The 12,962-nt window shown below is 40.6% G+C and overlaps 1 protein-coding gene across 1 annotated transcript; it reads right to left on the minus strand. All coding sequences in view use genetic code 11, as the record gives it.

Annotated features, from left to right (window-relative positions):
* Nucleotides 1-6,351: 6,351 nt before the first annotated feature.
* On the minus strand, nt 6,352-9,447 carry EGR_09797 (hypothetical protein; the record flags this gene model as incomplete). Its single annotated transcript, XM_024499046.1, has 3 exons — nt 6,352-6,616; nt 6,655-6,728; nt 9,304-9,447. 3 exons carry the CDS (start codon nt 9,445-9,447, stop codon nt 6,352-6,354), a joined length of 483 nt encoding a protein of 160 aa, XP_024346556.1.
* Nucleotides 9,448-12,962: the final 3,515 nt, after the last annotated feature.

The following is a 12,962-nucleotide window of genomic DNA, read 5'->3' on the forward strand; positions in this document are numbered from 1 at the left end:
ATTTAATGCAGAGTCACATTTGCTGGAACCATAATAAGGACGCAAAACAAGGCTTACAATCTGGCGACTAAGAATGGCGATGATAATATTGGTTTAAAATGTATGCATCCACAGAACATCTGGAACAAGATAGAATCAGTTGCTCATGCGGGGATCGTTTTATTCGCTGACTGTCGACAGATTCCAAATCTGAGAGTCGCCTATTGGTTCGTTAAATGCTATTTCAAGCTAGCATTACATTGGTGGTGGCAGCTTCATATGGACCAATCGGTCAGTGTTGGCTGACGGGGCTTGCTGGTGGTCGTCGAGACACTGGGGATCGCAGTTTGTACTCTTGCACCAAAAATACTTCCTATTATTTAATCACTTAATTAGTGAGTATTTACAAGACTTCTCGTTTAAGTATTATAGTTCCAAACTTCAGATGGCCTTGTTCACGCCTCTCAGCGGCCAACTTTAGCTCATGCTAACCTTCTTTAAGCAAAACGATTGGTAGGTTTTTTAATCCCAGTCAGAATTGATTACTGAGTCCTTTAGCTACCATAATAATCACTTGATTACGCTGAATACAAGGCTTAAATGAAATCTAGTTTGTGAAAATGAACCATATGGCAATGCAATTTAGAAGTGAGTGGTTTGAGGTTAGTGAAACGACTTCCCTAATCAGAGTTAGACATGCACACAAAAATGCACGTTGTTTAGAACACCGTGTTATAATCTAATTCTATGGGTCTTATTAAGTATGCCAAATAAGGCCCGATAGGTAGAGTTCAATTAGGTGGCACACCCAAAACACTCTTTCCAAAGGCATTCTACATTAAGAGAGCTTGCGTGTTTAGAATTCGCTAGCTTTAAGGCGCTTGCTTCAGACACTGAAATCTAGTTCTTTGCCACGTTTTGATCATTCAATATCACCCAAAAGTGGCTTCTATCCTCTGATATCCAACATAGGTAATCTCGTTTCATTAGTTTGCAACCATTCATTAATAATGGGACTTCAAATCATTAAGAGTAATAATAATGGGGTTTGGCCACCGTGTATTTCTATATATGCATGTCAGACCCAGATTAGGGATGTGGTTGTACTAACCTCAAACCAATCACTCTAAATTCTATCGTCATACGGTGCATTTTCTCGAGTTACATTCCATTTTAAGCTATTATTCAGAGTAACCAATTGATCGCTATAGTAACTGCCATCTGTCTTCTTCCCAAAGCGAAATGCCTAACCAGAGATTTCACCTACGTTTTTTATAGAAGCTATTTATTATGATCACAGTGATTGTGAAATCGGGATTGGGGTTTACGCAATGACAAAAGTTTTCAATAAAATACAGAAAGACATATGGTTTTTGTTGTTTGGGTAAAAACCAACGTATCTGTTGTTTTTTAAAACCTACACGTTCCAATTTTTCATATACAATATGCGATGAATTTAAGAAGTTAATATTTGCACTAAGGAGACCATTGTAAACACACATATCTTGTAGTTGGAAGAGAGCAATGTATTTATCAGTCGCCAATGGATTTGACGTGAATGTTTCATGGATGTGAGGGCTTACTTCCTGTAAGCTCATGCATGTTGATAAGTAGCTACTGAAGTCGCCCTACACGTAGGTACATGCAAAGGGTGAATCCGATATCATTTTGAGAAAGAGAATATTTACGATCGTCTCTTCTTGCTTCTTGACCTTAAAGTGGGAGGTACTTTGAGTGCCAAGGAAAAAAACCTAGACTGATAAATTGTCTTTTTACCGTCAAAGGTGAATCTCAAGATTAGACGAGTTCTTTTGAGTATATTGCAAACCTTATATCTTGCTCATAATATTACACTCTCCGCTCGTATTTGATTAAAGCAAGCAGAATCTAAAATTGGTGCCTTGGTATTTGGCCGATTACGAAGGGATACGCGATTACCAATGGCGCAAAATGACTTCCTCACGCCTGTCCCTGTAACATTTGCCGACAGGGATGCCCTAGACGTGTCGATATTTGTTTCGTTCGCTTTCTCCCTGGATTCAAACTTAATTGCACCTTGTGCAAATTTACTGTGCAAAGAATTCACAATGTTATGCTGTTGAAGCAAAATAAGTAAGGCTAATACATTAGGAGAACTATGGAGTTGTTATGCACTTAAATTCATGAATGACATGTGGTCTTGGAATTCGCGTTTGCTCTACTTGCCTAGGGCAAAGTCAACGTCCGAACCGATTTTGATTGTTCGAATTTAGCAGTCAACTTCCCAAGTGCCACCTGAGCATCCCATCTCAGAATAGGCAGTTTAAGAATGCCTGCGATTTTCCTAATGACAGCCACCGACATAGTCTTCCAATTTCATTTGTGTGGTTAAAGGAGGCAAATTAAATCGCAGTGATAATCAAGCCAACTGTGTGTCAAAGTTTTATCCGTGTAGATGAATTTCACATTACATAAGACGACAAAGCAAGGTGACTATAAAATGTTTCGATGAAGTCCGTAGCCTCCATCCTTCCACAAATGTTGGTCCAAAAGTTTTGGTCCAAGGACTCAGTGGAAAACTCCCTAATCTTAAGGTATTTTCTTAAGGCTTTTCAGTGGGATAATCACAAAGCCAGAACAGTGTTGAGGAAGTTCTTTTCATAAGTAAAAGTAGGATACTACTAGTACTACAGAAAAATTGTGGATTTGCTCACTCACAGCAGCCATTGCTTTTGCGACTCAAAGGCCACAAAATGGACAAAAGTATTGACCATCCCCTCAGAACATTGAAACTCTTGTCAACTGCCATGTATATACATCCCATACTGCTCGTGCTCCCACTTTATCACCACTGAAATCCTCAGTGTTCCCAGTGGATCATGTCCTCGTTCCTCCGGTTGAAATCGGGACAGGATCCTGGTCTTCGCACAAACACATCAGTTGACGACGACAGCTCTACGACTTGCACTGGCTGTAAAGTGCGCAGAAATGCACCACCGTTTGACCAGAAGACAGATAACTCGAGGAAGAAAGGATGTTTTGCATTGGTGCAGGATGCATTCCCACTAGCCATTTTGGACTCAATATATAGATTTACCCCATGTCAAATGGGGGTCTTTTGATCATTATTTCACAATTAGATGCTAAACAGGTCGCTTTTACCGTCGAAGCTCGCTTCTTTTTTAATTTAGATGAGAACACACACAAACGAATGGAAGCGGATTTTTTGTTCGTTGATGCCGATTTGTAAATGAATTATAAACCCGTTTAGAAAGCTCGACCCGAAGTTTGCTCTCCTTGGGGGAGCAATGAAGTTGTGATCGTGTCTCAGTTAAGAGTCAGCCCATCTACACTCGCAATTTGGCTATTTTCTCATAACCGCTAAAGCTAGCATTACCTCATTGAGGTAGACCCTCTTCAATAGGAGTTATTCCTATGAGAACGCTTTGGTTCCCGCATTCTCGATCACACTGAAAGTGTGCTGTCAAGTTGCGTCTGACTCTGACTTCCCACTCACTCTTCTTTCTGCTTCGTTAAGTCATCTAGGGTTAACATGGAGAACTCCATCTTGATTAGGTTGAAATTTTGCTGTAATCCGGGATTCTACGATAACGTGGAATCGGAGTTCTCAATCCTCAAGCTTAATACTTGATTTCAGACACTAAAAGGATTCTGGCATGAGAAAGTGGTACCTGCATCACCTCATGGGACCAAATAAGAACTCCACCTTTCTACCCCCTCGTCCAGTCGATTGTACTTCTTGTCCCGTTGATTGGTGATTTTACAACTGATTTAAGGAATTTCTTTCAGCATGCAGACCAATAATGGCTCACTAAATATCCTTGTTTGTTTCAGCATTTCCCAATGACGTGCTGCTATATATGTCCCTTCTAATAGTCTCAATATTTACACAGTCGAACTTCAGAAGGCAACGGTCATCTGAATACCCATAATATCCAAATCGAACGGACCACGCATGCAGTGCCTTCTCTAGAAGTCAAGGGCTCACTCAATTATCGAGTCAGCAACATTTAATCATCTCATTTAGCATGATGGATTATTAATAAGGTGTGAGGTTGGCGGCATAAGCGGATCGGAAGATACCTTCCAAAGTAAATAACCAAAAATGCATCTGCTAGCCCTATTTAAATGAACAAGACAATTTTGGCATCACCAGTTCTCTCTACATTCCAGTTTCTGCTAATGAGCTAAATCAAACACTTTAATGTCCTTCACGTAAACATGCACTCTCGTCTGTTATGCCTTAGTCACGTACAAAATCGGTTTTGTCCAATTGCAAGTTTATGTTAAGCCCAAATGTCCACCAGCTCCAATCGCTATTTAGTGGAACAACTTTAGGCTCCAGTACCATGCAGTAATCACCCAAAGTTGCTATGATATTTAAAGAAGAAAAGGAGACTAACTCCAGGTCAAGCTTCACTTTAAGTGGATCAGCAGTAATGGAGGAGAAGTTGAACTTACAAGTACGGATTTAAGTTCGATTGTGTTCACCACTTAACAAATAATAGGAAGAGGTGCATCTCAAAACGCCAACATATCGCAGAGGTGCCTGTCCCCTTACTTCAATTACTTCAAGCGGTTGAAAATGTGGAAAGCTAGTTCAAAGGTGACATAGCTTATTCGCAACTTGGCTAATTCCCCCTAATATAGACAAATATTTTTTAAGCTTGGCATTCAGTGACATGCATATGAAAAATGAATGTGGAAGGGAGTTGGTTAAGCGTCACAGTGAATATAGAGGTAAGGCGAAATGTGCAAAATCACGTAACTGAAGCCTTGCTCCCACTACGTGCCGGGTACCTAGACATTGCAAAACACCACTGCCATCTAGCCAATCGGCAGAGCCTATCGACGAAATAAGATAGTCAAGAGCTTCTTCAAAGTGTTTGTTGAGAAATTCAAAGATCCTAAAAGCAACATGTGGGAAATAGGCTGTGTGATTGTGGGAGTATAAATATGAATAATCCCGTTTCCGTGGTATCACTGAGAAGCACTGCAACAGAATGCGGTTATGGCACTATAAGGTAAAAAGCCGTACTTTGAGCATAATTGGGTAAGCATATCGCACCAGTCCATAGTATCGAGTGAGTGAAATCGATGTGAGAAAGGATTCTCTACTGCTACTAGGAGATTGTAAGCATGACAGATGTCCATTCCATCAGGACGGCAGCCAAACCTATGCAGATTGAGAGGCTCGTGTGCCTTAACATACACTTAAAATGTGGTGGATGTGTTCAACGGAGCGACATTGTCATTCACCGGGTAGAATCTTTGCATCTGGCAAAGGGTTATTTCAAATAGGACGATCCGAATATAATGATGTGAATGCGTGGCAATTCTACAAAATAGGGGTTTTAAGCCATTCCGAACTCAATTCCATTTCCTTCAGTACCTTCTCAGAAATGAGCGCAGGAGCGGTGGGAAAAGAATGTTGTTTTTTTTGGTGTGGCTTAGGGTAGATTTTATTTGATCATAATGAAATTTGGGGCTCAATTCTGTTTTGTTTTTGTCGTGGAAAAGGAAATTGTCCTTTGACTTTAGTTCTCGCCGTGGACATACAGAAGCCCACAGGCATCTCCACCCTGATAATCCAGTAAAACGGCTACAGTCATTAATTTGCGCAACCAGTTTATGCCCATAATTAATTTTTATGAAAACGAACATCAAGTTGGGGTTTTGGATTGAGGCAGAGGCTAAAAGCTGACCCACTTTTTCTTAATTTATCCTCATATATCAAGAACTGCCCAAATTAAAATTGACTTAATACGTGAAAACCACCTAGATTTTAAGGGTTTGCAACTCAATATATTGCAGCCTAGCGATGGATTGGCGAAGCCTATCTAACAGTGATTTGGCTTAATACTAATTCGCACGCTGCTAACTTCTGTATAATGAGTAAGGCACATACAAAACCACCAATTCCTCATAATCATTTTCTTCAAGTTTGACTGAAGAGAAACAGCAGTATCATTGAACAAGATGGGCACAAAAGAGCAACTTTTCTTTCTCGAGTAAACTGATTATTGTCGCATAAGCTGCATCATCATGATGAGAAGAGCGTATGCTCCCAACTATAACGTAACAACGGACATGATCTGTAGAAATGTGCTACCAAAACCAAAAATATTGTCGTTTAAAGTAGCCAATGTGTTCTTGCAAAGTGCAAGACTGTTTTGGCCACAAGCAGGTAAAACAGCATGCGGCCTTCAGATGATGACTACAAGTAACATTTTACCATGTTAGTGAATGCTAGCATCAGAAATCAATGACAGGAGGCATTTAAAGTCAGGCGTCATAGTCGCACAGCCGAAATGGAATGAGTCAGTAGGTATGAGGTGAGATATTCCATCTTCAAATGCATCTCATTGTACATCACTCGCACTTCGAGTGGTCCTCCATTGGGAATTGCGCTAAATTGCCACCAAAGTGAGCACTGAGCCAGTTGTAGGGCACAGTGGATGCAATCAAAAGAATGGAAGTCTTGACTGCGTATTGGATCCCTTCAGCTAATTGCCATCCCACCATCCCTCCAAGCGAAGCGACAATCGGGAGGTACATAGCAATCGCTAGAATCAGTTGCTCATGCGGGGATCGTTTTATTCGCTGACTGTCGACAGATTCCAAATCTGAGAGTCGCCTATTGGTTCGTTAAATGCTATTTCAAGCTAGCATTACATTGGTGGTGGCAGCTTCATATGGACCAATCGGTCAGTGTTGGCTGACGGGGCTTGCTGGTGGTCGTCGAGACACTGGGGATCGCAGTTTGTACTCTTGCACCAAAAATACTTCCTATTATTTAATCACTTAATTAGTGAGTATTTACAAGACTTCTCGTTTAAGTATTATAGTTCCAAACTTCAGATGGCCTTGTTCACGCCTCTCAGCGGCCAACTTTAGCTCATGCTAACCTTCTTTAAGCAAAACGATTGGTAGGTTTTTTAATCCCAGTCAGAATTGATTACTGAGTCCTTTAGCTACCATAATAATCACTTGATTACGCTGAATACAAGGCTTAAATGAAATCTAGTTTGTGAAAATGAACCATATGGCAATGCAATTTAGAAGTGAGTGGTTTGAGGTTAGTGAAACGACTTCCCTAATCAGAGTTAGACATGCACACAAAAATGCACGTTGTTTAGAACACCGTGTTATAATCTAATTCTATGGGTCTTATTAAGTATGCCAAATAAGGCCCGATAGGTAGAGTTCAATTAGGTGGCACACCCAAAACACTCTTTCCAAAGGCATTCTACATTAAGAGAGCTTGCGTGTTTAGAATTCGCTAGCTTTAAGGCGCTTGCTTCAGACACTGAAATCTAGTTCTTTGCCACGTTTTGATCATTCAATATCACCCAAAAGTGGCTTCTATCCTCTGATATCCAACATAGGTAATCTCGTTTCATTAGTTTGCAACCATTCATTAATAATGGGACTTCAAATCATTAAGAGTAATAATAATGGGGTTTGGCCACCGTGTATTTCTATATATGCATGTCAGACCCAGATTAGGGATGTGGTTGTACTAACCTCAAACCAATCACTCTAAATTCTATCGTCATACGGTGCATTTTCTCGAGTTACATTCCATTTTAAGCTATTATTCAGAGTAACCAATTGATCGCTATAGTAACTGCCATCTGTCTTCTTCCCAAAGCGAAATGCCTAACCAGAGATTTCACCTACGTTTTTTATAGAAGCTATTTATTATGATCACAGTGATTGTGAAATCGGGATTGGGGTTTACGCAATGACAAAAGTTTTCAATAAAATACAGAAAGACATATGGTTTTTGTTGTTTGGGTAAAAACCAACGTATCTGTTGTTTTTTAAAACCTACACGTTCCAATTTTTCATATACAATATGCGATGAATTTAAGAAGTTAATATTTGCACTAAGGAGACCATTGTAAACACACATATCTTGTAGTTGGAAGAGAGCAATGTATTTATCAGTCGCCAATGGATTTGACGTGAATGTTTCATGGATGTGAGGGCTTACTTCCTGTAAGCTCATGCATGTTGATAAGTAGCTACTGAAGTCGCCCTACACGTAGGTACATGCAAAGGGTGAATCCGATATCATTTTGAGAAAGAGAATATTTACGATCGTCTCTTCTTGCTTCTTGACCTTAAAGTGGGAGGTACTTTGAGTGCCAAGGAAAAAAACCTAGACTGATAAATTGTCTTTTTACCGTCAAAGGTGAATCTCAAGATTAGACGAGTTCTTTTGAGTATATTGCAAACCTTATATCTTGCTCATAATATTACACTCTCCGCTCGTATTTGATTAAAGCAAGCAGAATCTAAAATTGGTGCCTTGGTATTTGGCCGATTACGAAGGGATACGCGATTACCAATGGCGCAAAATGACTTCCTCACGCCTGTCCCTGTAACATTTGCCGACAGGGATGCCCTAGACGTGTCGATATTTGTTTCGTTCGCTTTCTCCCTGGATTCAAACTTAATTGCACCTTGTGCAAATTTACTGTGCAAAGAATTCACAATGTTATGCTGTTGAAGCAAAATAAGTAAGGCTAATACATTAGGAGAACTATGGAGTTGTTATGCACTTAAATTCATGAATGACATGTGGTCTTGGAATTCGCGTTTGCTCTACTTGCCTAGGGCAAAGTCAACGTCCGAACCGATTTTGATTGTTCGAATTTAGCAGTCAACTTCCCAAGTGCCACCTGAGCATCCCATCTCAGAATAGGCAGTTTAAGAATGCCTGCGATTTTCCTAATGACAGCCACCGACATAGTCTTCCAATTTCATTTGTGTGGTTAAAGGAGGCAAATTAAATCGCAGTGATAATCAAGCCAACTGTGTGTCAAAGTTTTATCCGTGTAGATGAATTTCACATTACATAAGACGACAAAGCAAGGTGACTATAAAATGTTTCGATGAAGTCCGTAGCCTCCATCCTTCCACAAATGTTGGTCCAAAAGTTTTGGTCCAAGGACTCAGTGGAAAACTCCCTAATCTTAAGGTATTTTCTTAAGGCTTTTCAGTGGGATAATCACAAAGCCAGAACAGTGTTGAGGAAGTTCTTTTCATAAGTAAAAGTAGGATACTACTAGTACTACAGAAAAATTGTGGATTTGCTCACTCACAGCAGCCATTGCTTTTGCGACTCAAAGGCCACAAAATGGACAAAAGTATTGACCATCCCCTCAGAACATTGAAACTCTTGTCAACTGCCATGTATATACATCCCATACTGCTCGTGCTCCCACTTTATCACCACTGAAATCCTCAGTGTTCCCAGTGGATCATGTCCTCGTTCCTCCGGTTGAAATCGGGACAGGATCCTGGTCTTCGCACAAACACATCAGTTGACGACGACAGCTCTACGACTTGCACTGGCTGTAAAGTGCGCAGAAATGCACCACCGTTTGACCAGAAGACAGATAACTCGAGGAAGAAAGGATGTTTTGCATTGGTGCAGGATGCATTCCCACTAGCCATTTTGGACTCAATATATAGATTTACCCCATGTCAAATGGGGGTCTTTTGATCATTATTTCACAATTAGATGCTAAACAGGTCGCTTTTACCGTCGAAGCTCGCTTCTTTTTTAATTTAGATGAGAACACACACAAACGAATGGAAGCGGATTTTTTGTTCGTTGATGCCGATTTGTAAATGAATTATAAACCCGTTTAGAAAGCTCGACCCGAAGTTTGCTCTCCTTGGGGGAGCAATGAAGTTGTGATCGTGTCTCAGTTAAGAGTCAGCCCATCTACACTCGCAATTTGGCTATTTTCTCATAACCGCTAAAGCTAGCATTACCTCATTGAGGTAGACCCTCTTCAATAGGAGTTATTCCTATGAGAACGCTTTGGTTCCCGCATTCTCGATCACACTGAAAGTGTGCTGTCAAGTTGCGTCTGACTCTGACTTCCCACTCACTCTTCTTTCTGCTTCGTTAAGTCATCTAGGGTTAACATGGAGAACTCCATCTTGATTAGGTTGAAATTTTGCTGTAATCCGGGATTCTACGATAACGTGGAATCGGAGTTCTCAATCCTCAAGCTTAATACTTGATTTCAGACACTAAAAGGATTCTGGCATGAGAAAGTGGTACCTGCATCACCTCATGGGACCAAATAAGAACTCCACCTTTCTACCCCCTCGTCCAGTCGATTGTACTTCTTGTCCCGTTGATTGGTGATTTTACAACTGATTTAAGGAATTTCTTTCAGCATGCAGACCAATAATGGCTCACTAAATATCCTTGTTTGTTTCAGCATTTCCCAATGACGTGCTGCTATATATGTCCCTTCTAATAGTCTCAATATTTACACAGTCGAACTTCAGAAGGCAACGGTCATCTGAATACCCATAATATCCAAATCGAACGGACCACGCATGCAGTGCCTTCTCTAGAAGTCAAGGGCTCACTCAATTATCGAGTCAGCAACATTTAATCATCTCATTTAGCATGATGGATTATTAATAAGGTGTGAGGTTGGCGGCATAAGCGGATCGGAAGATACCTTCCAAAGTAAATAACCAAAAATGCATCTGCTAGCCCTATTTAAATGAACAAGACAATTTTGGCATCACCAGTTCTCTCTACATTCCAGTTTCTGCTAATGAGCTAAATCAAACACTTTAATGTCCTTCACGTAAACATGCACTCTCGTCTGTTATGCCTTAGTCACGTACAAAATCGGTTTTGTCCAATTGCAAGTTTATGTTAAGCCCAAATGTCCACCAGCTCCAATCGCTATTTAGTGGAACAACTTTAGGCTCCAGTACCATGCAGTAATCACCCAAAGTTGCTATGATATTTAAAGAAGAAAAGGAGACTAACTCCAGGTCAAGCTTCACTTTAAGTGGATCAGCAGTAATGGAGGAGAAGTTGAACTTACAAGTACGGATTTAAGTTCGATTGTGTTCACCACTTAACAAATAATAGGAAGAGGTGCATCTCAAAACGCCAACATATCGCAGAGGTGCCTGTCCCCTTACTTCAATTACTTCAAGCGGTTGAAAATGTGGAAAGCTAGTTCAAAGGTGACATAGCTTATTCGCAACTTGGCTAATTCCCCCTAATATAGACAAATATTTTTTAAGCTTGGCATTCAGTGACATGCATATGAAAAATGAATGTGGAAGGGAGTTGGTTAAGCGTCACAGTGAATATAGAGGTAAGGCGAAATGTGCAAAATCACGTAACTGAAGCCTTGCTCCCACTACGTGCCGGGTACCTAGACATTGCAAAACACCACTGCCATCTAGCCAATCGGCAGAGCCTATCGACGAAATAAGATAGTCAAGAGCTTCTTCAAAGTGTTTGTTGAGAAATTCAAAGATCCTAAAAGCAACATGTGGGAAATAGGCTGTGTGATTGTGGGAGTATAAATATGAATAATCCCGTTTCCGTGGTATCACTGAGAAGCACTGCAACAGAATGCGGTTATGGCACTATAAGGTAAAAAGCCGTACTTTGAGCATAATTGGGTAAGCATATCGCACCAGTCCATAGTATCGAGTGAGTGAAATCGATGTGAGAAAGGATTCTCTACTGCTACTAGGAGATTGTAAGCATGACAGATGTCCATTCCATCAGGACGGCAGCCAAACCTATGCAGATTGAGAGGCTCGTGTGCCTTAACATACACTTAAAATGTGGTGGATGTGTTCAACGGAGCGACATTGTCATTCACCGGGTAGAATCTTTGCATCTGGCAAAGGGTTATTTCAAATAGGACGATCCGAATATAATGATGTGAATGCGTGGCAATTCTACAAAATAGGGGTTTTAAGCCATTCCGAACTCAATTCCATTTCCTTCAGTACCTTCTCAGAAATGAGCGCAGGAGCGGTGGGAAAAGAATGTTGTTTTTTTTGGTGTGGCTTAGGGTAGATTTTATTTGATCATAATGAAATTTGGGGCTCAATTCTGTTTTGTTTTTGTCGTGGAAAAGGAAATTGTCCTTTGACTTTAGTTCTCGCCGTGGACATACAGAAGCCCACAGGCATCTCCACCCTGATAATCCAGTAAAACGGCTACAGTCATTAATTTGCGCAACCAGTTTATGCCCATAATTAATTTTTATGAAAACGAACATCAAGTTGGGGTTTTGGATTGAGGCAGAGGCTAAAAGCTGACCCACTTTTTCTTAATTTATCCTCATATATCAAGAACTGCCCAAATTAAAATTGACTTAATACGTGAAAACCACCTAGATTTTAAGGGTTTGCAACTCAATATATTGCAGCCTAGCGATGGATTGGCGAAGCCTATCTAACAGTGATTTGGCTTAATACTAATTCGCACGCTGCTAACTTCTGTATAATGAGTAAGGCACATACAAAACCACCAATTCCTCATAATCATTTTCTTCAAGTTTGACTGAAGAGAAACAGCAGTATCATTGAACAAGATGGGCACAAAAGAGCAACTTTTCTTTCTCGAGTAAACTGATTATTGTCGCATAAGCTGCATCATCATGATGAGAAGAGCGTATGCTCCCAACTATAACGTAACAACGGACATGATCTGTAGAAATGTGCTACCAAAACCAAAAATATTGTCGTTTAAAGTAGCCAATGTGTTCTTGCAAAGTGCAAGACTGTTTTGGCCACAAGCAGGTAAAACAGCATGCGGCCTTCAGATGATGACTACAAGTAACATTTTACCATGTTAGTGAATGCTAGCATCAGAAATCAATGACAGGAGGCATTTAAAGTCAGGCGTCATAGTCGCACAGCCGAAATGGAATGAGTCAGTAGGTATGAGGTGAGATATTCCATCTTCAAATGCATCTCATTGTACATCACTCGCACTTCGAGTGGTCCTCCATTGGGAATTGCGCTAAATTGCCACCAAAGTGAGCACTGAGCCAGTTGTAGGGCACAGTGGATGCAATCAAAAGAATGGAAGTCTTGACTGCGTATTGGATCCCTTCAGCTAATTGCCATCCCACCATCCCTCCAAGCGAAGCGACAATCGGGAGGTACATAGCAATCGC

The sequence above is a fragment of the Echinococcus granulosus genome (assembly GCF_000524195.1).
Source record: "Echinococcus granulosus chromosome Unknown EG_S00167, whole genome shotgun sequence".
NCBI lineage: Eukaryota > Metazoa > Platyhelminthes > Cestoda > Cyclophyllidea > Taeniidae > Echinococcus > Echinococcus granulosus.